We start from the raw sequence: 27,992 nt of genomic DNA, 5'->3' as shown, positions 1-27,992 counted from the left end.
CTGTTCCTAATGAATCCTTGTACCGCAGAAGTGCCTCTAGGCAGGGAAAACTATACTGTATTATCTAATCACATCCCTTCTTAGCCAATCCCTTCAGGAGACAATCACAGACACAAGTTGGAAGGGATGCCGATGCAGGAGCCCCGCTGCCAAGTTCTTTCCGATTCTAAATTATATTTTTTCTTAGAATTTAAACCTCTTGGTTTGGGTCCTACACTCCGGAGCAATGACCTAGCTCTCTGCTTTGTTCCCTTCCCTCTATATGCTCACTATTCATGCAACCTTCTGGGGTTCTTTCTATGCCTTCCTCTGACAGATATGTCATGTGGGAGAAAACCCGTAATACTCTACAAGATTTCTACGCCGCACCCATCCCTGGAAAAGTCACCCGGTTCGAGCTAAGCGGAGCACTGGTCAAACAAAATCTTGCCATAAACAGGCAGGGAGCCTGGAGCAGAGCCTCCGCCGACAGGGAAGGTTTTCCTTGGGACAACAAGGAAACAGACATGCAGTGAAGCCTACACACCATCTGGCCGCCACCGCCTGTTTGCAAATGCGCCTCTGAAGGTCAGCTGTCCCTTGCCCAAAATTTAACAGAGAAGAGCAAAGTTCTGAGTCGGACTTACCGTTGCCTATTGCCAAGACTTGCATGTTCTCAAACTCCAGAGTCGTGTATGCCGGGTCTAAAGCCGCACTATAATCTGCCATCTCCATGTCTATCAGGGCTTTGGAAAGGCGCATTATCATCAGCAAACACAGGCCAGATTGCAGTGATTCCGCAGCCAGAGGTTATTGGCCCCTCAACCTCTCCAACTGATTTTGCCGGCGTCCCCTATCTGTTGGCCTTTATTTCAAATATTTCTCTGAAAGGATCTGCTGAGCTTCAAGGCCTATACAACCCAGAGGGGTGGAGGCAGGAGGCAAGGGGGGTTAATCTTTAATCATCTCACTGGTGCAGACTGCTCTGCTCAGCTCCTTCTGTCTTCCTCTCTCACTTCAATTTTGTTTATTATTTCTTATTAGTCAACGGCACAATGCTGTTCAGGTTTGAGACAGGTGTAATAGGTATGCAAGTGATCTATGCCAACCTTTCTCAGGGTCTTCTGTACCTCATGCCCAGCTGTTAGGATTACCCAGTGCTATTTTTCTAGAAAAAGAGGTGCCAGAACTCGCCCCGAACACCTCTCTTGTTCTTTTATAATGGCACCTCTACCTGAGAGATGCCAGAACTGAGTTCTGGCTGGGGAAAAAGCCCAGGGATTACCTTACTTGTAGTTAACGTGCCAAAGAATTGGACGAACGGATCTGGACTATTAAAAAAGCACCGATTTCTCTATTCCTAGCTTGCCGCCATTTCACCAATCTAACTCTTTCTTCTCTCACGCCCTGTTGTCTCTCTGTTTGGTGAAGGTCGGCAGAATTGTAATTCCTGCTCTGTCATACACGGGCCTTTCGTTTTACTTCCCTATAAAACGATGTTTTACAGGCTGTGACTTCACTGTAAACAACTCCCACCCCATGGCATTTTTTTACCATACATCTTTCAGGGCCAAGCAAGCCCTGAAATGTCAAAGTGGGCCCTCTCCATATTCCATCATGTGATGATACTTCGCTTGGACAAGTAAGATCTTCCTTGTGGTCCCCTCCCACAGGTACTGTTTAGCATTTGGGCCAAATGGCATGTGACACTCAAAATCTACGATCGGATTGCCCACTGTCTTTTTTAGAAGCTTGGAAGCTCCTGCGAGAGGCCTGGAGCAGCAATGCTGGGGAGGGGGCTCTGCTTAGCCCTCCCCCCTGTGCCATTTTCCTGATTGAAATTCTATCCACCCTCCTCAACCTGACTGCTAATAGCCTTGGCAGGTATCATTGATTTGACATTCAAGTGCTTATTCCTGCATTTGGGGCAGAATCAACAACTACTAGATTTGTACATGTTCTTTCTCAGACTCATAAGACGAGACCCTGTTTTACATGTTTGGATCGTCTATATTTATGCTTTATTTGCTTGTATGTGTTTTTATACTGTTTTTCTGTTTTAGTTGTGCTTTTTAAATATTTTAATTATTATGGGCTGGATTTAACTAACTGATGCCACTAGGACCTCCACTAGTGCAACAGGATTCCTCTTGCACTGACAGAGCAATCTCCTTTGCACTACGTTAAATTCCTGTCATATTGTTTTTTAGACAGTACACAATGTAGAGATGTTGTCCTAACCCAAAAAATAATAATTAAGTGGTATATAAATGATTTTAAATAAATAAAATTTCTCTCAGAGTCTGCACCACTCAAATCAATCTACCGTACATTCCCATGTATAAGACAAGGTTTGTTTCCTTAAAAATCATTCAAAAAAGTGGGGGCCGTCTTATACATGGGTAGTGCATAGGGTAGACGTTTGATTGGTTGCTGCTGCGGCTGTCAGCAACTACTGTGTGTGTTATTGGTTGCGGCGTCAATGGGTGGTGTTGATTGGCTGACGCTGCGGCAATTGGTCGGGCCGACGAGGGGACAGATGGGAGGCAGATTTTGCAATGTGTGCAGGTGAGCGATTTTCGGCATTCCCCACCCTAAAAAAAGCTCAGCAACCCTCGGTAATAACCCCCCCCCCAAAAAAAAGCTCAACAACTCTGAGCAATCCTCCACAAAAAAGCGCAACACCGTATTTTTCGCCCCATAAGGCGCACCGGCCCATAGGACCCACCTAGTTTTTTTTGGGGGGGATTTATTTCCCCCCCAGGCACGGGGCTGGGGCAGGGGGATGCCCGAGCTTCCCCCTACCCCAGCCCCCAGAACAGGCTGCTATCTGCAAGCCTAGGGAGCCCGGCGGGAAGTTGCGCCGGTCTCCCCAGGCTTGCGGATATCTGTCCCCCGAGCTTGTGGGGCTGGCGCTGGGGAGAAGCCTGCTTCTCCCAGCGCCAGCCTCCAAACCAGGCCGGGGAACAGCGGGATGGCGGCGCTCCGCCTCCCCGCTGTCCCCCGAGCTTGTGGGGCTGGCGCTGGGGAGAAGCACCGACCCCTCTCGCTCTCCAGGCTTCAGCGAAAGCCTGCATTCGCCCCATAGGACGCACACACATTTCCCCTTCATTTTTGGAGGGGAAAAAGTGCATCCTATAGGGTGAAAAATACAGTACTGTTTTCCATCACCCCTTATTTTCCGAAATTTCAGTCCCCCAAAATAGGAAGCGTCTTATACATGGGGGCATCTTATAGATGGAAAAGTACAGTACATATATTTTAGTTAGAGCTATCCAAAGTCCCATTAAAGGCATTCACAGTTTTTTCACACAGCTGACTGGCCTTGTGCACAAGTTTCTGATTAGCAAGTATGGAGGGAACCCCAAAATTAATTGCCCTTTCTCTGCTACTTGTTTTCATCTCAAGCTTGGAGAGATATCATTATATGCAGTGAGTTGGTTTTCAGTGGCCTCAACTGGGGAGGACTTTTATGACCCACTGGAAATTCTGTTGTGTAACCACCACAGATTAATAACTGTAAATCAATTTATTGTTTAACAGCATCAGCTGAATTGCACTGAAAAGCCAGTAATAATTAATGATTATGGCAGTTTTGTTTATTTTTTTGCAACCATTTTTATGATTTAGTTTCCATGGAATAAATTAATGACCCTGAACTAGTTTTCAGCAACTCTTTGCTAGGTAAACCAGCCACTGAATCAAATCCTTAGATAAATCTGGTTTCCCAAGGGGTATTCTCCAACTTAACAGGCCCCCTGTTACCAACACAGACTCAAATGAAGAACATGGCAGGACAAGTGGCAGTGGCCATGAGATTGGGGAGGGGGCAGTGAAAGATTCTGAAAAAGCAGCCATATACTAAATGGAGAGATTCTATCACCTACATCAGTTTGAAATACAAGTTGGTTGGTCTGGGACTGTGACACATATTTAGGGAACAAAGCCCCACCTAGAAATCTGGTGGGGTCAGGTCTGAGACATTATGCTGCAAACCTCTACCTATTCTCAACCTCTATCTATGTGTAAGTAAACCATATATCGTATTGGCCCGAATATAAGCCGCACCTGCAAATAAATTGCCCCTTTACAATTGAAGGGTAAAAGAAAAAAAGACAATATCCAGGCTGCTTCGGGGGGGGGGGGAGCTGTGCCGCTTTTCCAGTAGCATAAGGTCTCGAATACACAGTAAGCCGCACTTTAACTTTTCAGGGTCTGAATTTGGAGGGGGGGGGAAGTGTGGCTTATATTTGGGGCAGTAAGGTAACACAACATGCCAGTGGCTCTCCAGTTAAAAAGGTAAAGGACCCTTGACTGTTAGGTCCAGTCACGGACGACTCTGGGGTTGCGGGACTCATCTCACTTTACTGGCCGAGGGAGCCGGCGCACAGCTTCTGGGTCATTTGGCCAAAGGAAACCAAGCCTAGGTAGCCCTCGAACCCTGAAAACGTCTCACCATTTGAAGAAAATGTGTTTGCATAGCACTTGTGTGTTTGCATAGCACTTGTGTGTATATATTGGATGCATCCAAACTAAGTGAGTTGCTTTCAGTTAGCCACAACTGAGATCGATGGGACAGGTTAATCAAGACTTAGGTCCTGTTGATTTCAGTGAGAACTATGGGCAACTAACGTAATCTGGATCCAAACCATGGGCTGGATGAAGTAGCTCATGGTTTTCAATGAGAACAGGAAGCCTATGATTCCAGATGAGGGTCCTTCCACCCCCAGACATCCTTCTTATTGGGCATTCAAGAATACTTCTGCTCATGGTGCCATTTGGAAGGTTCTAGGCCAGGGGCTGTCAACCTGGTCCCTACCGCCCACTAGTGGGCATTTCAGGAATCTAGGTGGGCAGTAGGGGGTTGTAAGGCGCAAGCTGAATCCTCCTTCCATCAAGCACTGGTGGGCAGTAAGGAAATTTTACCATCCAGAAAGGTGCATTAGTGGGTGGTAGGTATAAAAAGGTTGAGTACCCCTGTCTAAGGGACAAGGGTGGCACTGTGGGTTAAACCGCAGAGCCTGGGACTTGCCGATCAGAAGGTCGGCGGTTCGAATCCCCGCGACGGGGTGAGCTCCTGTTGCTTGGTCCCTGCTCCTGCCAACCTAGCAGTTTGAAAGCACATCAAAATGCAAGTAGATAAATAGGTACCGCTCTGGCGGGAAGGTAAACGGCGTTTCCGTGTGCTGCTCTGGTTCGCTAGAAGCTGCATAGTCATGCTGGCCACATGACCCGGAAGCTGTACCCCGGCTCCCCCAGCCAATAAAGCGAGATGAGCGCCACAAACCCAGAGTCGGTCACGACTGGACCTAATGGTCAGGGGTCCCTTTACCTTTACCTTTACCCCTGTTCTAGGCAAACCTACTTTCAACACTGTTTATGCACAAAAGTACCACAAGGGATAAGCAGCTTGGTTTCCAACCAGTGCATGTTCCATAACTTCACATAAATGTTCTGTTATTATCCGCCCCCCCACATTTTCGTTGGGCCATAGTGCAAGAGTGCCCCTCCAGACAGCAACAATGCAGAAACATTAAGAACATAAGAAGAGCCTGCTGGATCAGACCAATGGCCCATCTAGTCCAGCATCCTATTCTCACAGTGACCAACCAGATGCCTGTGGGGAACCAGTGAGCAAGATTCAAGCACAAGAGCACTCTCTGCTCCTGGTTTTCGAAAGCATTGCTTCCCCCAACTGTGGATGAGGCAGAGCACAGCCATAAATAGCCCTCTCCTCCATGAGTTTGTCTCAGCTTCTTTTAAAGCCATCCAGGATATGGTCATCATCACTGTGTCCTGGGGAACTGAGTTCCATTGTATATGCACTACCTGGAAAAGTGCTTTCTTTTCCCTGTCCTGAATGTTCTAACATTCATCTCTGTTGGATGCCCATGAGTTCTAGTGTTATGAGAGAGGGAGGAAAAACTTCCCCACGTCCAGTTTCTCCATGCCACACAAACTTTTATAAAGTTCTGTCATGTCACCTTGCCTTTTCTCCAAACGAAAATGTCCCAAACACTGCAACCTGTCTTCATAAGGGAGTCACTGCACTCCCTTGATCATTGGGGGAGCATCACAAAACCACCAATAAAGCAGAATGATGTGTTGACGGTCTAGTATAAATCCACCACGAATGCACTACTATTGTGACAATGGCATGTTGCAGAATACGCCAGCAAAGGAAACAAACAAACAATGGAGCGCAGACTGCCCATGGGAACCACACACAAAGCACAAACATAAGCTACACTCTTACCACGGTCACATATTTCTTGAATGTAGTTCCTAAACTAAAAGCAGCAATACTGAGAGGCCTGGTTGAGAATTACTATCTTCCTCGTGGGGGAGATTAAACAGAATAGCACTGCATGGCCCCTGAGAATGCAGGTCATTTGGAACAAACCAATGCTTTCCGATGGCTATTTACACGGATCATTTTAATACCACACACTCTATGTGCACTTAATGAGTATGCAAGACTATTGCACAGTTAGGAAGTTCCTGTGTTCGTGTGTTCCACCCATCCATGTGACCTCACTGAGAAGATAAGAGCCTTGCTGGATCAGACTAAGGCTAGGGCTCCTTTCTACTTCTTCTCTCCAAGAGCTGATATTCAGGGGCATATACTGTCTCTAGAAGTTCACAACAACAACAACAACAACAACAACTTTATTATTTATATGCCACCCATCTGACTGGGTTGCCCCAGCCACTCTGGGGGACTTCCAGAAAAATATAAAAACACCACAAAACATTGAACATTAAAAACTTCCCTATACAGGACTGCCTTCAGATGTACAGTGGTACCTCGGGTTACAGACGCTTCAGGTTACAGACACTTCAGGTTACAGACTCCGCTAACCCAGAAATAGTACCTCGGGTTAATAGTACCTCTGCTTCAGGTTGAGAACAGAAGTCGTGCGACGGTGGCATGGCAGCAGCGGGAGGCTCCATTAGCTAAAGTGGTGCTTCAGGTTAAGAACAGTTTCAGGCTAACAACGGACCTCTGGAATGAATTAAATTCTTAACCCGAGGTACCACTGTATTCTAAAGGTTTATCTCTTTGACATCTGGTGGGAGGGCACTCCACAGGGAGGCGCTAATACCGAGAAGGCCCTCTGCCTGGTTCCTTGTAACCTCACTTCACTCAGTGAGAGAACTGCTAGAAGGCCCTCTGACCTGGCCCACCTGGCCACTGTGGTTGGTGCAATTGCAGTGCACCATGGTTGCACAAATCATGACTTCTGCCTCTCTGTTGGTGATGGCATCTGGTGGGTGACTATCAAGGACAGAAAGGTTGCTCCTTGAAATAACACGGCCAGGTTATTTCCCCTTCAGCTAGGAGCCTGCTAAGCCAATAATTCATTTGCTTGATAGAAAGGAACAATGGAGTACAAGATGGTCAGGGAAGTGGAGAAAGAGCTTTAGCAGCCCCATTGAGGGATCTTCCACCTCAATCTGGGCTCGGATAGAGTGATCCCTATGATTAGATAAACGCGTACAGACATCAAGTTAAATATGTGCAGGATTTGCCGTAGTGTCTAGTACAATATCATAAACCTCCGGCCTATTTTGCTCCGTTCAGCAAAACAAGCCTTTTGCTCAAATAAACTCCTCACAAAGGAAAGCAAAAATAGCTTCTTCGCCCCTACAAGGTCTGCGGGAACCAGCTCCGGAAGGATTAAGGATACTAGAAATAGCAAACGAAAGAAGTGTATGCACAAGGGTATCGGGGTGGGGAGTTTCTTAAGGGGAACAGAACGATTAAATACCTGGAAATTGCCAAAGGGCCATATTTAGCCTTTCTCCTTTAGTGCTGATGACTCAGATGTATTATTGCTAGTGTTTTCAGCCTAGCTTCCAGGGAACAGGCAACTTTCCAGAAGTGGAGGCTGCTGGATTAGTGGGAAGGGGGCACATTGTCCACCAACCTCAGATTGTCCTCAGTGACCCCCCTCCCCATCCACCTTCTTACTTAGAACCAGTCCATTGGGGGGCAAAGCCTGCCAGCTTCCCCTTCCTTAGTTGTTGCTCTTGTAGAGCTCAGCAGGGAGGGAGACAAAACTAGAACTGGTTGGCTCTGACACCACCTACTGTTGATCTCCCTGCCTTCCACACTACCAGGTGCAGGGGGGCACCAGCCAGATAACTTTTCTCAGCACTATGAGGCAGTTTGATGCAGGAACATGATCCTCTGCTCCCAAAGTATGGAAGGGAGCACATAGCTGTACCTTTGTTCTCCACTCAAAACAATAACAACAGGGGAGACATGCACTGTCTCTAACCTAGATGGAAATGTGTACAATGCATTTCTACAGAGTGGGTAAATGGCTGCTGATCTAAAGCCTTGCCTGTGTTTAGTTGTGGTGTGTGCAGTGGGAACTGCAGCTTGTTAAGAGTGCTGTGGTTCTGGTGGTAGTAAACTACAGTTCCCAGGGTTCTTAGGGGAAGTCGTGTGCTTTAAATGTATGGCGTGAATGTATGGAAGTTCACAGTTCAGTAGGAAGACAGTGAGCAAAGCTATTTCCGGAGGCCCTGCGCTCTCCTCAAGCTTTTGAAATTTTAACTACCATATACAGTGGTACCTCAAGTTACATATGCTTCAGGTTACAGACTCCACTAACCCAGAAATATTACCTCGGGTTAAGAACTTTGCTTCAGGATGAGAACAGAAATCGTGCTCCAGCGGCGCTGCAGCAGCAGGAGGCCCCATTAGCTAAAGTGGTGCTTCAGGTTAAGAACAGTTTCAGGTTAAGAACAGACTTCTGGAACGAATTAAGTTCTTAACCTGAGGTACCACTGTATGTAGTTTCCAGACACAGTTTTTAACTGATAGGAAATGGCAGGTCCCCCAACTGGGTTTGGGGGACACAGGAAGCATCCTTGGGAGAAGAAAGAAGCATTTCACTTGCTTTTAAAATGCATTATTTCAAGCTGTCTACCACCAACACTTTAAAAGGGGCAAGACAAATTCATGGAGGAAAGTTCTACCAATGACTACGAGCCATGGCAATGTCTGTACAGAACTTCTGTATGCTGCCACTGAATATCCAGCTGTTGTGGAGCAACATCAGCACTGAATGGGGTCTTTGTACTTCTGCTTTGTGGGCTTCTTTGAGACACTTGGTTCACCATTATGGAAAGCAGGAATATTGCATTACATAGACCTTTGGTTTGACCCAGCAGGGATCTTTTAATGTTCTAATGCAGGGGTAGCCAACTTGGTGCCCTCTGGATGTTGTTGGACTACACCTTCCATCCTCCTGACCATTAGCTATGCTGGCTAGGACTGACTGGAGTCCAACAACTTCTCGAGGATGCCACGTTGGCTAACCCATTTCTAATGGAAGTCTTGCCATGCAAACTACATGGGCAATGTGAAAGTGGGAGAACTGACCCTTTTCACTAAGGTGGGTGGTGGAGTCTGCTTCAGAGGCGTTTGGGAGAAGTTCGTGTCTCTCCTGATGTTCCATAAAGAGGCCTTCCTTGCATTTAAAATCATTTGGATTTTCTCTTGCTTCTGTAGAGATGAATGTTTAAGTGTACATGTGCAAAAGCTGCCTATTTGAGGCTATTCAGTCTTCTGTTTACTAGCCCATGTGGTAAGCCAGTTTGGGCAGGAGTACCTGAGTTACAAGAATCACGCCAGCACAATCATCTCAAACCGTCCCTTCTGCTTTTTCACACACACACCCCCTTTTGAAATTTCAAATTCCAGTTTGTGGACAAAGTCCTATCTATCTGAGAATATAGATCTCCGACCACTGACCAAACTCCATTCCAAGCAACTACCTAGTTATGCTTCTCCCCAGGCTCTGACGTTCAGTGCTTGGAGCTGCAGGAAAGGTTTGCGAACCAGCTATTCATGCCTGAGCAGCTGTGCACCTTTGAAGAGTGGATCTGGGGGCCCATTTTTTGTGGCTATGGAAGAGGATAACCTTCTGATCACCAGTAACCAACCAGGTAGGAAGATCCTTGTCGCCTGTAGTTCCAAAAAGCCTCTAATTCAAAGGAAAGAGCCGAAAGCGTCTATTGTGCTTGAAGTATTCATTTTGGGCCACTGGTTAAGATTAAAAAAGGAAAACAATGTAGAAGGGTTTGGCTACTGAAAGCCAAAGAGATAGGAAGGAAGGAACTCCAGTTGGAGACATTTGATGTAGTTAACAGATAACTCTCCAGAACAGCTTTCTCGCTCTCATCCCTTCTGATTCTCCCCAGATTAGTTCAAACTTACTTTTGTGCTAATCATTTCTCGGCCTGTTTATCTTGCATTAAAAAATTAACAGAGAATAGTTTACTGCATGACTTGCTAACAACTGCAAGAAATGGCACACAAAGCTGCCAGGCTGAATTTTGAGCCCTTGTGCAAGATCTTGCTTTGGATCTAGGCACCTAAGTTTTCCAAAGTTTTTAAAAAGAATGATTATTCCCACCCCTCTAAAGTCAATATTTTGTTCCTGCCCCTTTTCCATGACCTGAGTATATATTTGCTCTCCGGCTGTTTCCAAATGAAGCAGATAAAGCCCGCAAAGGCTTGTATTTTGTCAGACATTAGTAAACAGGGATCTTCTTTCCACACCATCAAATCCCGTTTGCCTTTTGCCTGAATTCATGTCTTAAATGATTACAGAGCAGTTCCCCCCCTTCCCCCACGTGTTAATAACCACCCCTGTGGAATTCAGCTGAATCAGAAGGATGAAGCACATTTATGGATTACTAGCCAACTGGCAGAAAAGGAAAAAGCAGCAGATATAGGTACCCGGGGGGTACATCCATGCTGCAGCTCAGAAAGGGGCCAGGTATGCAACTGGTGCAGAACCCGGGCAAACAGTTCAGGCAAACAGAGGCTTCAACTGCACTGGTTTTTCACATGACAGACAAGCAGCGCCAGCACAGCAGAACAAGTTCACTCACCTCAGGCAGCTGCTCTTCAGTGTTATGAAAGGGCAGCAAATCGTTAGTTGTTGGATTCATTTTATTGCATTTTTACTCCCAGGGCGCTAAAACAACTTGATTAGCCTTGGGTGACATGCACAATGACTATGACACTTCCTGTTTTGTTCCCGGCAGCAAAATGTCTTTGGCTTGTCTTACAGATATGAGCCACTGCAAGGCCAGTGTAGACTCCTCTACAATTTTTATGCCTGGCTTCCAAATGCTAGTGAGAATGCATGTAGAAAATATAGGTCCACCTTTCCTGGTGATGTTCTGGGTTAGCACTCCCAAAGCTGAACCAAGAACTCGGGGGAAACTGTTTTATTGATGTGCCTAAAATCAGAGAGCACACACAGGAGGTCCCTTTGCACCCCCAAAATATTTGAGGGGTCCGGGAGTCCCCAAATTTGATGGGCATTGCCATTTAAATGGTGTGTGCGTGCCACGTTATGCGATCGATTATGTGGGGTGGGGCTTACCTGCCCTCCCCCAGTTTTATTAAAGTTGGCACCCCTGCGTGCACACACCCCACACACCCCACCAATGCGTTTCCTGCATAGACCTTCCTCTATCAGAAACAAGCAAGGCTGCCAACTTTTTATCTAGCAGGGCTCCTGTGACTAAAAGAACTGCATGACAAGCAGGAAATCAGCAAGCAAAGTTTACCCTTTCACTGCAGGGTTGCCTCCAGGCTGTCAGCATTTTGCAGGGGGGAGTGAAATGAATACTGGCAATTTAGGTTTGCACAATTCAAGTAGATTCAATCTGTCGCCCTAGTGCAACAAATCCCCTTAGAAATAAATGATGGAAATAAATGATGGGGATATGCACTAAAAAAATTGGGAGGGGGGAATCAATGATTAATAAGTCAGGATGCATGTTCATTGTCAAATAACCTCCCTGCAAACAAACAAATCAGAATGAATGCTCAAGAAAGACTGGACATAATCTGACCTCTGCATAAGCTTTGTGCAAGCAAATCAGGATTGAATGCTCACTCAGTAGGTCATCTGGAGGAACCCTGTTAGAAAAAAGCTTCACCAAGTAAATGTTGTGCTTGTCATGTAGTTGTTGAAGAGCAGCCCTGCTAGATAAAAAAAAAAAAGAAAACAGCTTGCAGCCATGAGATGCAATCCCCTCCCCTTCTACACTCCATTTCAATGCAAGGTCAACTCGAAAAAGTAAGGAAATATTTAAGTGTAAATGCATTTCTGATACATGGGACATTAGATGGTTGCTGGAAACTTGTGGGGAATCCACAGTCAATTATCCTGACGTGGAATTGGATTTGCATAGCTATTTGACTATGTACACAAACAGCAAAATCATCATACTTTACTCATACGGTCATTTTTTATGGGAAGGATGAAATCACTATTCACAGTCAGCCCCAACAGCTGAGTTGCTGCTGCTTAGCAGGAGGGAGAGTGGCGAGTTCAGTGTGGCGCAAACGGAGCGCTCCTGCTGGTGTGTTTTCACTATGCTGACCTCCCACTAAGCAGCAACTCAACTGTCAGGATGTCAAGTGAGCATTGCTACCTCACAAAACCATCTGTTACTGAGTGTGGCGGCTATGGGGGCTTCCATGCTGTTTCTAGCTGGGATTCTGATGCAAAATTAGCATTTGTTCTATTTGTTCTTTAGATGTCTGTTTGCACTCTACCTGCTCTGTTTTTATGGTGATAAATATTACAAAAGACATGGTAAATATACAATTCTCATTTCATCCAAAAGAACCCTCTACTTGAGGAAGACGAATATTTTGGAAGCTTAAGGCATGGCCACATGCATCATCTAACTACAATAACTAGGTAAAAGTAAAGGGACCCCTGACCATTAGGTCCAGTTGTGGCCGACTCTGGGGTTGCGGCACTCATCTCGCATTATTGGCCAAGGGAGCCGGCGTACAGCTTCCAGGTCATGTGGCCAGCATGACTAAGCCGCTTCTGGCGAACCAGAGCAGCGCACCGAAACGCTGTTTACCTTCCCGCCAGAACGGTACCTATTTATCTACTTGCACTTTGATGTGCCTTCGAACTGCTAGGTTGGCAGGAGCAGGGACCGAGCAACGGGAGCTCACCCCGTCGCGGGGATTTGAACCGCCGACCTTCCGATTGGCAAGTCCTAGGCTCTGTGGTTTAACCCACAGCGCCACCCGCGTCCCTAACTAAATAATATAATATAATATAGCTACAGCAACCCTATAAGGCAGGAGTGAGGAGCCTGTTTGGCTTGGCGGACCAGAGCTTTATCTCGCCACCCACACTGATGACATCAGGTGATTGATAGGTAGGCTCACCTGTCATTGTCGACTCACGGGGTGGAGGGAGGGACCCGATTTGCCACTTTGTTCCACACAGGGAATATGGTGGGAAAGCAGCTCCTAACAGGATCAAACTCTTGGGTTATCAGTTAATGAATGAAGACTTCCACCCTGCTTCTGCAGGGGTAGGATTGCCGTATTTCAAAAAGTAAAAACCAGGACACCCCAAAAGTTGACTTGCCTAAGTTCCAGGACAAAGCACCATCAATTCCACCTTTGAAATCCCAGTAACGTCCAGAAAAACCTGGGCATATGGCAGCCCAATGCAGGTGACAGTTTTGCCAGCACCAAGTGGAAGGTGCATCATTCTATTATTACCCTGCATTTTAGATGGAGGTGAGAGAGACCGGCTTGATGAAGGCTGCATAGCATATCCCTTCCCCGCAACATTTCAAGAGGGAAAATTGGGGCAACCCCCCAACACTGTCGCTCACCCACTTCCTCCTCTCCTTCCCCCCTCCTATCATTGTCCTCTGGCCTTCACCATTGCCGCCTCAGGAGATGCTGTGCTGGTCCGCACAGCCTAGGGCAGGGGTCTGCAACCCGCGGCTCCGGAGCCGCATGTGGCTCTTTTACACCTTTGCCGCGGCTCCGGGGCGGATACTAGCGAGGGGAGGAGGTGCATTGTGCGCCCTGACACGCCCCAATGTGGCGGGCGCTGTACTGGCTGTGACGTTGCATGGGGGTGGTGCGTGCATTAGTCACGCACCATCCCGACGTCACCTTCCCGCCCGCTGTCAGATCGGAGGGCAGCGGTGCGCATGTTTGCGGCTCCCAGTTTTTTTCCATTCGGAAACGGGTCCAAGTGGCTCTTTTTGTCTTAAAGGTTGCAGACCCCTGGCCTAGGGGAAGGCACAGCCGCCGTCTCTGCTGCTGGCCCCAGCTTCCAGAAGTGCCGCAACAGAAGGAGGAAGAAAAGTAGCAGGGGCAAGTTTATCCCCCCCCCCCGCTTTTTTCAGTGTTAACTCACTGATTCGTGCCACAGTGTGGAACCAAAAACCACCTGTCTTTTGGCCCTGCGTTCTGGCGTGGCCAGAGGACAGGAGCCAAAACAGGACATCCCCAGATTGGAATTAGAAGCTGCTAGGGCAGCTTTTATAAATTTGGGGTGTCCCGCTTGGAGGGCATAGCATAGTGAGTTCATGGCAAATGAGAGATTTGAATCTGACGCTTCCCGATTTGTAGCTCAGCCTCTTAGCCATTACATTACACGCATTAAGGCTTGAATAAATGAAAATCCTTGGGTAAATTAAATTAAACATCACCCATCTTCTTCAAATAGATGAAAATGGTGTTGTGGTAAGGAGAGAGACCACACTGAACCAATTAATCATTTTGGTAATTGGCCCCGGCAGCGTATTCGGGAATGGAGCACTGACTCCTTGTGTGATAGTGATTCCCCCCCCCACCCTTCAGGTCATATGACTGGTCACTATCCTCTGACATAGTTGTTTGTTCCAGTGTTGAGTTCCTGTGCACTATCTGCTGATCTAGCCTTGGCTGTCTAGACCAATTCTTTCTAGGAGATTCCTGTTTACCTGAAGAGATGTGGTGTTTGCATCTCTTATAAGCAGGTGACCAAGGAAGTGTCAGTGCTACCACAATGACCTTAGCACTGTTTCTTGCAGAGGTTACAACGGCACTGCAATCTTAAACCAGTTTTATGCCTCTTTGACCATCACTGCTTGCTGAAAGTAGGGCTGCCAACTTATGATTTCATCCTTGTTTTCTAAAATACTGATTATGACTTCTCTGGGCTCCTTCAGAGCACAATGCAAATTGAAATATTAATAATAGTAATAATGTCTGCAGGGTCTGGGTTTCTGTAAATGGTTCTCTCATTTTGATGACAGTCTGGTTTTTTCCTTAGAGACCATAATGCTCAGCTGCCATTAGTTATAACTAAAAAAAAAAAAAAATCATGCACAGAAAGACCAAGAGTAATTTTAGGTTTTAGCTGAAAGCCATGTGTGGAGAACCTGAATTCTGTCACCAAATTTACAGTCTTTCCCCATAAAAATTGATTTATAGGCTTTTTATAAATCTCAACTGAATCCTTTCTTTCTTGAACTGTTCTGTTTGGAAGTCGAACTGTTCTGTTTGGAAGTCTTTGGTTGTTCATGACATTATCAGAATCAACCTACGGAAGGGAACTAAAACATCCTCAAAGTGCTAGGTGTAATCAAAGGCCCAGTAATAAACAAACACTACCTGAGAAAGGAGAAAGAACGGGAAGTGTCAACCTTGAAAAATATAGGCCTAACCCCATTCACACATCACTGTAAGCCATTGTTAATTCTTAATGGTTTATCATGGAAATGCACAGTGCTATTTTCTAGAAAAAGATGTGCCGGAACTCACCATGAATACCTCCCTTGTTCTCTTACAATGGCAATGGCCCCACCTGAGAGCTGCTGGAACTGAGTTCCAGTGATTTCCAGCTGAAAAAAGCCCTGGAAATGCAGATGGCTTCTGATCTCCTCGCCTTTAGCCAGCAGGAGCAACAAACCACAACTGATGACTTAGCATTTTGTCTGAACCAGAGATTGTGGTTTGCTTTACTCAGACAAACCATGATCAGGAAGCCAAGATGAAACGTTGGCTTTGCATCATGGTTTGCTTGCAGCGAAACAAACCAGAACCCGTGGTTCAGTCATAACGGTATTCAGGAGTGGGGCATTGTTCATGCTGCTTAGAGGGAGATGAACAAAGTGGGAGCCATCCTTGGTTCTATGGGAAACCATCAACTATGGTTTACGGCAGGGCAGGAGAAGCTCACCTCGTGGGGCTGAGCTAACAGCAATAGCCTCCTGGCAGCAGCAGTAGCATTGCTGTCATTTCTCAGCAGGAGTGAGGCAGCAGCAAAGTTGGGGTTCCACTGGCAGGAGTTCCAGATTGGCTCCGCCAGAGCATTGAAGAGCCCCCAACCTCACTGCCTCCTTGGTGCCCCCTCTCCCAGTAATCAGCAGCAATGCTGCTGCTAGGAGATTACTGCTGCAGCTTCACCCCACTGGGGAAGCAGCTCTTGCACTGGGGTAGCCAACATGGCGCCTTCCACATATTTTGGAATTGAACCCCCATCATCCCGTCCTGGGATGTTGCCTGGTCTCCTTTGTACTGCCCAGGACTCCTGGGAAGAAGGGCAGGATAGAGAGCTAATAAGATGAATCTCAAATCCTTGGCCATGCTAACTGGGGCTGAGGGAAGTTGTGGTCCACATTGGCTATCCCTGGTTTACTATGAGATAAGGTGGTCACTGTGAACAAGCTGAGTAGCAAACCATCTTTTACAATGGATACACCTTTTCAACACTGCCTTCCAAACAGCTTATTAATGCTCCATTACAGGATTTTGTAATAACGATTACAGAAGTATCTTTGATATGGCTACCTTCTTGCTCAGTTACAAGAAGATTTAAATATTCTCTGGTGGCACGTAAATAATAATACTCCTGGTCCCCCCCCCACTGAAAAAGTGAAACTGCCAGGCTGATTGCAGCTAATGTCACCCAAACCTTTATTTCCAGGGACAGAAGGCCAATGTTGAAATCCCTGTGTTCAGATATTTCATCCAAGCAATTCATTCCTCTCTTAGCCTATCCACCCAATAAAGTTTTGGTAGGGGAAAAGAGGAAGGGGATTTGAGGGGTCATGGAGTGTGGACAGATATAGTGTGGGTTAGGCCACAGAAAAACAGAGGATCAAGTACAGGCACCCAAAAAAGACCCAATACACCCCACAAAAAAGGCAGCTCCACAGACTGATACAATCCCCAATGCATTTCAGCAGAACCCTTTGTCAATAGAAAATTTCTGTATAAACAAGAACAAAACGATGCTTCCCGGTTTGGGGGGAAATGGCCGTGGCTTATTTCCAATCCAAATCTGACAGGAGCCAAGTTGTGGGCCGTGGGCAGGAGCCACCCCTCACTAACTGCAATGCATCTGTGAAAGGGCCAGTGTGATTACAAATCATTTTGGAACTCTATGAAATTGTTAGCCCTGGGCCGAAGTAAGCCTGTGGGACTTCAACCATCATTAACTTCCAATGAAGAAGAATAGGAAATAATTATATGTTTATTTCACTGAAGACAGTCCCTTCCTCTGAAGCATTGGCATATGCTGTGTGGTTGTTTAATCTACTTATTTTTCTGGTTTTCTTTCCAGGGTTGCATGGAGGCCAGGATGGTAGATTAAAACCTTCTACCTCTTCTAACTACCGGTAATCACACAGGTGTGAATGAGCTACCCAAACAACTTGCAGGGGGGGGAAAGCCCATGTAACCCAAAGCTGCTGAGCCATCTTGAATGAAAGAGCATGTTAGTAGCATAGTATTTTGATCATTCACCACTTGCTTCTCCCAGAAACCATCCTTAGTTAATGTCCCGTTCTGCCATAAAATAATTAAATTATATTACAACCATAAAGTGCATAATTTAAGTCAACCAAGCATTTCAACAAATTGGAATATGGTGGCAAGCTGAAGCCATGAACCTTTATAAATCAATCATCAACTGATAAACGCAGCAATGATTAACTCCCAGAACTGGTGTCCCCAAAGCTGGTTTATTGAAAACATGCTGAGGGCGGATGATATTGGGTAAGTTAATTGCGGGAGGGGGAACGTTGGCGGGGCATAAACCTAGCATGTGTTTGACGTGATCTGGCGGGGGGGGGGGGGGGAGTCTAGTGTGAACTGTCCAGAGATCTCCAGTGTTTTTCCTTCTTCTTGCATGAGAATAGTGACTATTACTTGGCATCTCTTACACAGCCTTCCCTGACATTACTCAGCAGTGCAGAAGCTACAACATCAGCACAGTTCCTTCCTGTACAACTAGGGTGCCATCAAAACCTCTGGATCATGTGGAAAGTGCAAATCCAAAAACTGGAGCACCATTCCCATAGGAAACCGACTCCCTCGTGGTGGTCCGGAGCTTCTAAACAGTGTGGGAAGCAGTCATGCCGTCGCAGTGGCTCCCTCTACCCTCAGGGAATTGCTGTTGCTCAGTAGTAGAGCATCTCAAATTCAATTAGAGCTGATTCAATGGTGCTGATAATGCAAAAGTTGTAGGTTCAGTCCCCGTAAGGGACAGCTGTATATTTCTGCATTGCAGAGGGTTGGACTAAATGATCCTCAGGGTCCCTTACAACTCTGCAATTCTATTATTTTACTTGGAACACTAGCACAACAGGCAGAGTTTTAGGTTCAGCTAGACTTATTACCCCTGGGGTCTCTGTTTTCAAACTGCAGGAATGAAACATAAGAGATTATTTAAATATGTAGCCTGAAGCAACTATACCATACGAATATTCTAAATGTGTTTCTCTTCCCTTAGGGCATGCCGGCACATGATTCATTCTGAGGATGATGTGCTAGAATGAAATCCTTACACTCTGTAGGTACGAAAGGTAATTATTACCAGATTGTTACGGGATGCGCAGCCGATGTAGGCCACAGAATTTGGATCCTGAGTCATAAGAGCAAAGGATTACCTGATCTTTCTAGGGATGTGCCCTGTATTTTTGGATTGTACGCTATACCAAAAGCACTAAAGAGCAGGAAGGCAACAACAAGAGATATGTCATGGAATCGGACCATGGAAAGGAAATTCATTTAAAGAGACAGCAACATAGGGTTTTTTTGTTATTTAAATGAAGGCTCTGGTTCTAAATTTGCAATATTTGGGGTGCATGGGTGGATAACACATTTGCCCTGAGGACTCACTCATGAAGCCTTTCGGCAGCCTTGCACAAAAGCTGCTGCCATGGGAATACCTCTTACAGAAGAGGTAAGTTTAGATCTACTCCCATGTGGTTTGGGTTCTCGTCCCCCTCAATTGAAACTTTCTAAAAGCCGAGAATTCAGCCACATCCATTATACAAGCAATGGTAGCTTAATAACTTTAGGGCAAAGAGAAGATGCTTGTTTCAGTGAGCAGTTCCAAGGGGGTTCTGGGAGATAGAGACAAAATGGGTGAGTAGCTTCTCCACAGTTCCAGGAACCTCAAACATCTGGAAGAATCTGAAGGCCAAACGGGTTATTGTGATATGTTGGCTTCAGAGAATGTTTGCCCAGAAATTACCGGACAATAAAGGAGCAAAGAAAACTTCCTGCTAATCAGGTTTGAAAACTCAAGAGTACTAATCCTCACAAAAAAAGCACCAGGCTTGACTCTTCTTTGATAAGTTTAAAGCTGTTAACATGTTTTCAAAGACAGTGAATCTGGGTGCTGTTTTCTCCTATGGGAACCCCTCCAGTTGTTTCCACATGTAGCATTAAAATGCAAAACATTCCCATGCACTAAATATTTGGGGGCATGTGTGAATGTTGCTGATGTGGGTGGAGAATAAATTTTAAAACTGAAGCCAATCAAATTTTTACTTTCACATTTCAGATTCTGGGAGCTTTTCAGTGACACGCACAGAAGTTATATGTACAACTTAAGGCAACCATTTGCTCAATTTGCTTGGTTAAACTCTGGCAACACTTGAAGGAGGGAAAAAACCCAGTAATACTTTTTCATCCCCAAACAGGCTGATGGTCAAAATTAAAGTCCTAGTAGGACCCAGTACCTGGTGTTTCCTGAAGGAAATCATAGCCATTCATGTTCCAGATGGACCTGATGGTTCTCCAAAGAGAGAGAGAGAGAGAGAGCTAGAGGAGCCTCACACCCAGAGAGGGACTTCTGCCCAGCAAGCAGCATAGGGGTTCTGAGCAGGGAGCCATGTTCTGTCTGACTAAGCAAAAGAGAAGCCAGCTGGAGTGTGGGCTGCAGGGCTAAGATAATCCCCTTAATGCCAGTCACAATGAGATTTGATTGGAGGCAGGAGTTCATGCTGTGGAGTTTAAGGAGTGCTGCTGAGTGCTGGAACAGGTTTCGTAAGGTAGCCCCAAGAGCTGTGCTACTGTGGCCATGTCCCATGACCATCCTGTGCTGAACAGACCACGTTTCCAAAGTGGCTGCTGCTGAATATGCACTCGCGTCTGCATGTGATTCGTGTGGAGTCAAAGAGTTTAAATGTAATAAATACATAGCATGTCTGCAGCACTTTATCTCAGAGAACATCCACACCAAACGTTTAAAGCATAGGGTTTCTCCCAACGAATTTGGGACTGTTAAGGGTGCTGGGAAGGTTAGCTCTGTGAGAGGTAAACTTCAGTTCCCAAGATTCTTGCAGGGAGAGGCATGTGATTTAAATGTCTGGAGTGGATGTGGCCAGTTATATTTACATACCTTCCAACATTTCTCTGATGAAAATAGGGATGTCCTATTCAACAAAACCAAGAAGTTTATTATTTATACCCCACCCATCTGGCTGGGTTGCTCCAGCCACTCTGGGCAGTTTCCAATATATATAAAAACATGCTAAAACATTAAACTTTTTTTAAAAAAAAAATAACTTCCCTATACAGGGCTGCCTCCAGATGTATTCTAAAGGTTGTATAGTTACTTATCTGCTTGGCTCAGGGGTTGCATAACTCCACACCCTCCAACCTTTCTCCAATGACAATAGGGACATCCTAAGGAAAAGTGGGATGTTCTGGGATCAAATCAGAAACCAGGATGGCTTCTGTAAATCTGGGATTGGAAAATAGGGACACGTGGAAGGTCTGATACTGCTGTTTGCATGTTCAGTAGGTGTGCAAAGCCACTCTGTTGTTTGCACATAAAGGCTTCTCACATGCTGGCAGAATGAGTCGCAGGTGAGGGAGCTAGACTGTGCAGCTGAATTGCACTGATGCAAAAGGATGCTCTGTTGTGAAAATGGCTTAACTGGTGTGTTTTTAAGGCTTGGGCTGAATTCAAACCAGCCCTTTATCCACATCCCTAGGGTTTCCCAGGGCCCACTGCAACCACACTGTATATTATTGTTCCTAGTTTCCCATCCCAAATGCTTTTTGACAAGGGGAAGAATTTGACTTGTGTGTCTAGGGCATCAGCACTTCCAGTTTTTGATGATATACAACAATACCGAGAGCAGATAAGGCAGTTCCTTTCTCGCTTACTGGAAAGCTTTCTGCTGGCATGGAGATGGAGATATGCCACCCAAGCCAAACACTTCTTTGCAGGTGTACATGCAGGTGGGGGTGCCATGGAGGTTTTTAAGCAAAGGCTGGATGGTCATCAGCCATGGATGCTTTAGTTTAGTTGCTATTCCTGCATTGCAGGGGGTTGGACTAGATGACCTATGGGGTCCCTTCCAACTCTACACTTTCTTGATTCTATGAACCCTCTTTTTGCACAAGCAAGCTGCAGTCTGCAGAAAGGGGAAATGAATGCTGTTGGAGTATAATGATTTGGAAATGAATAAAATGTGGCTTCTGTGCAAGGGGATGAATTGATACTCCAGAAGGTGTGAAAAAGGAATTATTTGACTGAAGACACCAACAGTGCAAACCTATGTGCACCTAGTCAAAAGTCAATCCAATTGAGTTCAATGGGGCATGCTCCCAGCAGGTATATGGGTCTATGACAGCAGCCCAACACCACAGTTCTTTAAATCCCTATTCAACAGTAAGTCTCACTGAATTCAGTGGGGCTGCTCCCAGGTAGATATATGCACATTCCATGAAGCCACATTGCACTAAATGGGACTTACTTCCCAGTAGGCATGCATAGGATTTTGCCGTAAGGCTGCAGTGCTTTGCACACTTACCCAGGAGTAAGCCCTATTAAACACACTCAACTCACTTACAAAGAGGTAAATGCCACTGAACACAACGTGGCTTCCTTCTGAGTAAACACATTTAGAATTGCAGACAGAAAACTCTTCTGATTCCAGTATGAGCTACGTAACTATGCAAATGCAATTACATTATTAAATTTAGAATTACTATTTTGCAGTTGCCCATGAGTGTGCTTTATTGTATTGTGATTTTATGTTTTACTGTCGCAGAAAGATGGGATAGACATTTTAATAAGTAAGGAGTGCAGAAATCCATGGATATTAGTAGGCATGGTCCTTACCAAATGTTCGCAAACATTCATTTAATGTGCTTATTGGCAGGAATCTGTTTTAAGTTAAATGCTGCTAAAAAGCAGCTGCTAGGGTTCCTCTCTCAGTTTTCTTTTGTTGACTTCTCATCGCCCCCTAGTGACAAGTCATTGAATCCAAGTAACTTTCCCTTTTCCATGAAAGGCGACTTCAAAATGCAGGTACAGTACAGAGCCATCCCACTGTTGCTTCTTATGATAAACTCAGGGGTGTACAAAATATGCACAAAGCATGTAAGATGCGAAGACGGTCTGCAAGCATGTGAGACTCAATATAGCCCTGAGTCTTTCCTGCTTGTTGCTCACATTTCAATGGCGAACATAGCAGGTTTTTTAAAAGTAAATCCCTAATAGCATGTGTGTTATAAGTGTGTGGTTTTTTTCCACTGGATGCCCGTGCACAGAAAGTATAAACAAGCTGCTCTCAAGTCCTACTTATTAGTGTTAGAAAGCAGTCATGAATCTCTGTTGGATCACATTTGCAACTGTAAAGCCTCTTACACTCGTTGTCTTGAGCTGCTGTGATGTCATGGAATGTTCACAAGTATTTAAAGTGCTCAGGAAACAATCTATTGGAATATTCATTGTCCATTTTGAGGAAGGAAAGGAATGCCAGTTTTGTCTGGAGAGATTATTCGTGGGCCATGAGGAGGATAGCAAAGAGCCCCCAGACAGTAAGGAATCTAAAAAGTCACTGAGTGGTGCTGAATTTTACATATACATTTTGACTTGCCAGCCAATTCTTTGGCTACAGACTGGTACAACATATTCAGTGCTGCTGTTAATTAAGTTTAGTTCTTTTCTGTGAGTGCAGGAGGCTGCCAGTGCGCTTTTTCACATGTAACTCTAAGCCAAAGCATGGCTCAGCGAATGTTCAGGCTCCCACAGAGGAGATTGTGGCTGCTTTACTCCTCCTCTGGTCATTCTGCTTCTGCACTGAACTCAGCCATGCTTTGGCTTAGCATGTTGTCTGAACTTGGCTCTCAGACAAACCACAAACTATATGCCAGGGGTAGGCAACCTAAGGCATATAGGCCACAAGCGGCCCACGGGGGTCGTTTAACCAGCCCACAAGCCACCCCTGAACCGAGCCGCCCACTCAGTGAGTCCCCGCGCGCTCCACTAAACTGGCGCAGTGTGGCGTGGGGACTCGCTTCTGCAGACGCCGGAAATCTCGGGTGCGTGCACTCACGCGTGTGAGCAATCTCACCAACTGAGGCAGTGGCGTAGCGTGGGTTGTCAGCACCCGGGGCAAGGCAAGTAATTTGCGCCCCCTAACCCATGGATTTTAGTAGGGGCAGAGAGCTGCGAGTGCGAGTGCGCGCCCCCAGATGTTGCGCCTGGTGCGGCTGGGCCCCCCTTCACCCCCCACGCTACGCCACTGCACTGAGGGATCTACACTGGAGTGAACCGGTCCAGGCGAGGTAAACCTTGCCGACCCCTGCTATAAGTGATAAGACATGCCTTGTTTATGACTTGCGCTTTGTCTGGCGAGAGTTAAACCACAAACCCGGGTTCAGATGCCAAACCATGGCTTCACTCAGTGCAGCACAGCAGCAGAGCCACTAGAGAGGAGTGAAACAACCATCATTTCCTCTCTGGGAATCCACATGTTTGCTCATTCACATTAAGCTATGGTTTGGATTTGTGTTACCCCTAAACTGGGCCAAATAATGTCAACTCTGCCTGATAGTGACACGTGGATTTTGAAATAAGTTAGAACAGATCTACTTGCCTTAATCTTAAATGATCACCAATATTGAAAAGGTGAGCAGATACAACTGCTCTCAAATCACCCTGGGAATAATGTCTTTTCCTACACAGGTGACTGCTTTTTCCTGTATATATTTTTTTACAGCTGTGATCTCTCTCTCTCTCTCTCTCTCTCTCTCTCTCTCTCGGAGTACCGTCTGCTGTTATGACTCTCAAACGCTCAAGAGAATCAATGCCGTCACCAACAAAGCCAGCCCCACCTATGAGGCAGGGTGAGGTAGCCGCCTCATGAGGTGAAAGCTTAAGGGGGAGTGCTCCTGCGGGAGCCCCCCCACCTGCCCTGCCAACTTTGCTGCCAGCAGAGAAGTGGAAGATAGCACTGGATGGCTCCATCATTGGTGCTGCTCTGTAGGCACCACTGCACAACCCAGGTAAGGAGGACTGCAGAAGGGCTGCATGTTCCCATGTTGGCAGAACAGAACACACTGCACCCTGTTCACCAAGAAAGGAGAAGTTCAGGTTTGATCTGAATTTAACCTGGTGAAACTTCCTCCATCATCATCATCATCATCATCATCATCATCATCATTATTATTATGGCCTTTGTCTAAAGATCTCAGGGCAGTGTTCAACACATTACAAAACATCCATAATAAAAACCTGTCCATTAGTCTGGAGTCCCAATGGATAATGGAGGTTTAAAAGGTAAAGGTAAAGGGACCCCTGGCCATTAGATCCAGTCGTGACTGACTCTGGGGTTGCGGCGCTCATCTCACTTTATTGGCCAAGGAAGCTGGCGTACAGTTTCCGGGTCATGTGGCCAGCATGACTAAGCAGCTTCTGACGAACCAGAGCAGCGCACGGCAACGCCGTTTACCTTCCCGCCAGAGCGGTACCTATTTATCTACTTGCACTTTGACGTGCTTTAGAACTGCTAGGTTGGCAGGAGCTGGGCCTGAACAATGGGAGCTCACCCTGTCATGGGGATTCGAACCGCCAAACTTCTGATCGGCAAGTCCTAGGCTCTGTGGTTTAACCCACAGCGCCACCCGTGTCCCTATTGGAGGTTTACTGCTCTGAAAAAATTTATTCCCCCAGCAAGCAGAAGTAAAATCAATTATGCAAACACACACACAAAAACAACAACCCGCAAATAAGCTGAACACCTCATTTAGATCACAGAGATGGGCTTTTCTTGGTAAAGAATTTTGGTTTTCCCTCGCCACACATCACTGAATAGGTACAAACTGCCATTTTCTCTTACATCCTCTGCATCCCAATTCAGGAAAGCAGTTTTGAAAACGGACCAAGGAAGAAAGGGGATTTACGGACCATGAGACTATTCACCTCAGGGTCATGGGTTCGAGTTCCACGTCGGGCAAAAGATTCCTGCATTGCAGGGAGCTGGACTAGATGACCCTCGTGTTCCCTTCCAACTCTGCAATTCTACGATTCTATGGGACATCATTCCTCCTCTTTAATTGGCCTTGCCTTTTCAAAGTGTATTCCAACTGACAACCACTGCCATGGAGTATATTTGCTGTGGGAAGAGATTGCAGCTACACCCAGCGAGACATGCAAGGCACTCAGACATGACACGTGCTTACAAATCTCTTGTCGTGGAGGTATAATTTTCCAAAGACTGTAAGCAGAAGTTGGTGACTGATTAGCAAATGCACATGGAGTCAGTCTTGGGAGGAAGGAGGCCGGTAGGCCCCAGCCAAATGTCTCCATTAGGAGCTTGGGGCTTTGAGCCATAAACCCAGTGAACCAATCTGTGGCGGGTGTCATTTATGCGTCGGCAAACACTCTTAGCGAGGTCTAGTTATTGATTTGGACAGTATAAAAAGGCTGTTGTGCCACTTGTTCAGGTTTGCGCAGGTTTTATGACTCTTGTTCTGAGGAGTGTCAATCTGTTTGGTTTTGCCTTATTCCCTCAGGTCTCTTGTTGACATTGGCTGAGCTAAGTGGTGTGTATCCACGCCACTCCAGGAAGCCAAATGTTTGGCTGCCTTGTGCTCTGCCTCTGCTTCTCCATCCTCCTAATTCCTTGGAGGTTACCTACTGTGTGACACACCCAATCCCCAACCTCAGGTTTTCTGGGCGGAAGGTGGGTGAAAGGTACATTTTTCTTCAGAGTATGAAATGGTTACTCATTCTAGGCATTCAATCAATGATAACTGATCAATAGAAAAAACAGAGGCTTTATTAGACCCGGGTCATGGAACATCAGGATGGCAAAATCCCGGGAGAGAAGCAAGGTCAGCAGCAGCTGTGAGCCAAAAGAAGGAAGGGGAGAAGCAAGGCAAGGCAGAGACTAGAGAGGGGAGCATTTTCTCACAGATTTTTCCAACCTGTGAATAGCATGACTACTTTTTAGTAGTTTCTGAGAATTTGAGCGTCTGTGAGCACGGTAAAATATTCACCCATTTGGAGAGATGGCAGAGGGCATTGCCCTCACTCTGAACTGGACTCATGGTGTCATAAAGTCAAATCTGTTTGATTCAAGTAGGTAGCCGTGTTGGTCTGCCGTAGTCGAAATAAATTAAAACGATTCTTTTAGAAGGTAGTTAAAAAGACTCTTCTTAAAAACCTAAAAACTCCCTTAAAAGAATCAAGTCTTCAAAAAAGTTATATGATCTAAGGAAGTCTTTAAAAGAAGCCTTCCAAAAGAGTTTTAAAATTATAATGTAGCACCTTAGAGACCAACTGAGTAGTTTTAGGTATGAGCTCTCATGTGCATGCTGAAGAGTCTTTTTAACTATCTTCTAAAAGAATTGTTTTAATCAAATCTGTTTGGTTATGTGATGTCGCTACAGCAAAAGAACTGCACTCATTGGTAAACAAAGAGACAAAGAGTGAAGAGAGGTGAAAAAGGGAGGGGATGAGAAGGTGCCATCAAGGCATATTTTGGAACCCCTGAGAACCCACATTTTCACATGTGAGAACATACAGTACAGTCCTAGTAGAGACTGAGTAAAGAGAAAACAGGTGGTGGACAGGACCAGGACCAGCAAAAGCATCTCCTCATTACTCAGAGACAAGACAGCAACTCTGATGTGAACACTTTTTGTTGATGCTAGACCTTGCAAGATGACCTGCTATGCTCTGCTGATACTGCACAAGAGGCTTCTTTTACTGGTCTGACTAGCTACCCTGCAGAACTTGGCGAAGGGACACTGCACAGAGTGACTTCTTCCCTGGCCTTCCTCCAGCTTCACGTTAAAGTGATTCAAACCCGAACAGAATGGCTGTTTTGCTGGGAATCTTAGGTGAGATACCGATATAGTGGAAGTTGCCCCCAGTTCCAGTCACCACACAGAGGCAGCTGAAGTTCCCAAATAGTTTACTGCTGCAGAAGAACAGGCTTCAGTATTCCAGTTCCGGATGTTGATATATACAAACAGCTTGTAGGCTTTGGAGATACAGATATATGTATATACAAGTACAAAACATTTCATAGAATCTTAGAGTTGGAAGGGACACTAAGGGTTATCTAGTCCAGGGGTCAGCAACCTAAGGCCCATGGGCCGGAAGCAGCCCGCAGAGGTCATTTGACCAGCCCACGAGCCACCCCCGAATCAAGCTGCCCGCTCTCGTGCAGTGCTAAACTGGCGCAGCGTGGGGACCCGCTTCTGCGGCACCGAAAATCGCATCTGTGCAGGTGCAGGTGCCAAAAGTTGCGTCTGCGTATGCTCAGACACTGACAATCACAGGCGGGCACGCGCCTGGCCCTTGGAGGGATCTCCGTGGGACCAATCCGGTCCAGGCAAGATAAACCCCTGATCTAGTCCAACCCCCTGCAGTGCAAGAATCTCAGCTAAAGCACCCAGGACAGATGGCCATCCAACCTCTGTTTAAAAACCTCCAAGGAAGGAGAGTCCACCACCTCTTGTGGGAGTCTGTTCCACTGCCAAACATCTCTTACTGTCAGAAAGTTTTTCCGAATGTTTAGTCGGAATCTCCTTTCTTGTAACTTGAAGCCATTGGTTCGAGTCCTACCCTCCAGAGCAGGAGAAAACAAGCTTGTTCCCTCTCCCACGTGAC

The 27,992-nt window shown here is 46.1% G+C and overlaps 1 protein-coding gene and 1 long non-coding RNA gene across 6 annotated transcripts in view; one reads left to right on the top strand and one right to left on the bottom strand.

Annotated features, from left to right (window-relative positions):
• The window catches only part of HNF4A (hepatocyte nuclear factor 4 alpha), a 72,899-nt gene that overhangs the window by 32,292 nt on the left and 12,615 nt on the right, over nucleotides 1–27,992 (bottom strand). For 3 of the 4 annotated variants that reach the window (XM_081867871.1, XM_081867872.1, XM_081867873.1), the window contains exon 1: nucleotides 627–860. The exons of the other annotated variant lie outside the window; for it this stretch is intronic. In XM_081867871.1, the coding sequence (XP_081723997.1) occupies nucleotides 627–747 (121 nt within the window). In that variant the 5' untranslated portion in view covers nucleotides 748–860. Of the gene's footprint in view, nucleotides 1–626; nucleotides 861–27,992 lie in introns of those variants that run through there. 4 annotated transcript variants of the gene reach the window in all.
• Nucleotides 9,769–25,719, top strand: LOC309345160. Of its 2 annotated transcripts, XR_014158033.1 has the most exons (5): nucleotides 9,769–9,942; nucleotides 17,470–17,555; nucleotides 18,573–18,645; nucleotides 24,171–24,376; nucleotides 25,231–25,719. It is a non-coding gene; the product is annotated as an uncharacterized lncRNA (long non-coding RNA). The 2 variants fall into 2 exon arrangements; XR_014158032.1 differs by lacking the exon at nucleotides 17,470–17,555.

The sequence above is a fragment of the Podarcis erhardii genome (assembly GCF_964252035.2).
Source record: "Podarcis erhardii genome assembly, chromosome: 6".
Lineage (NCBI taxonomy): Eukaryota > Metazoa > Chordata > Lepidosauria > Squamata > Lacertidae > Podarcis > Podarcis erhardii.
The sequence above is the reverse complement of the archived record's forward strand: the minus strand, read 5'-3'. Positions and strand labels throughout refer to the sequence as shown.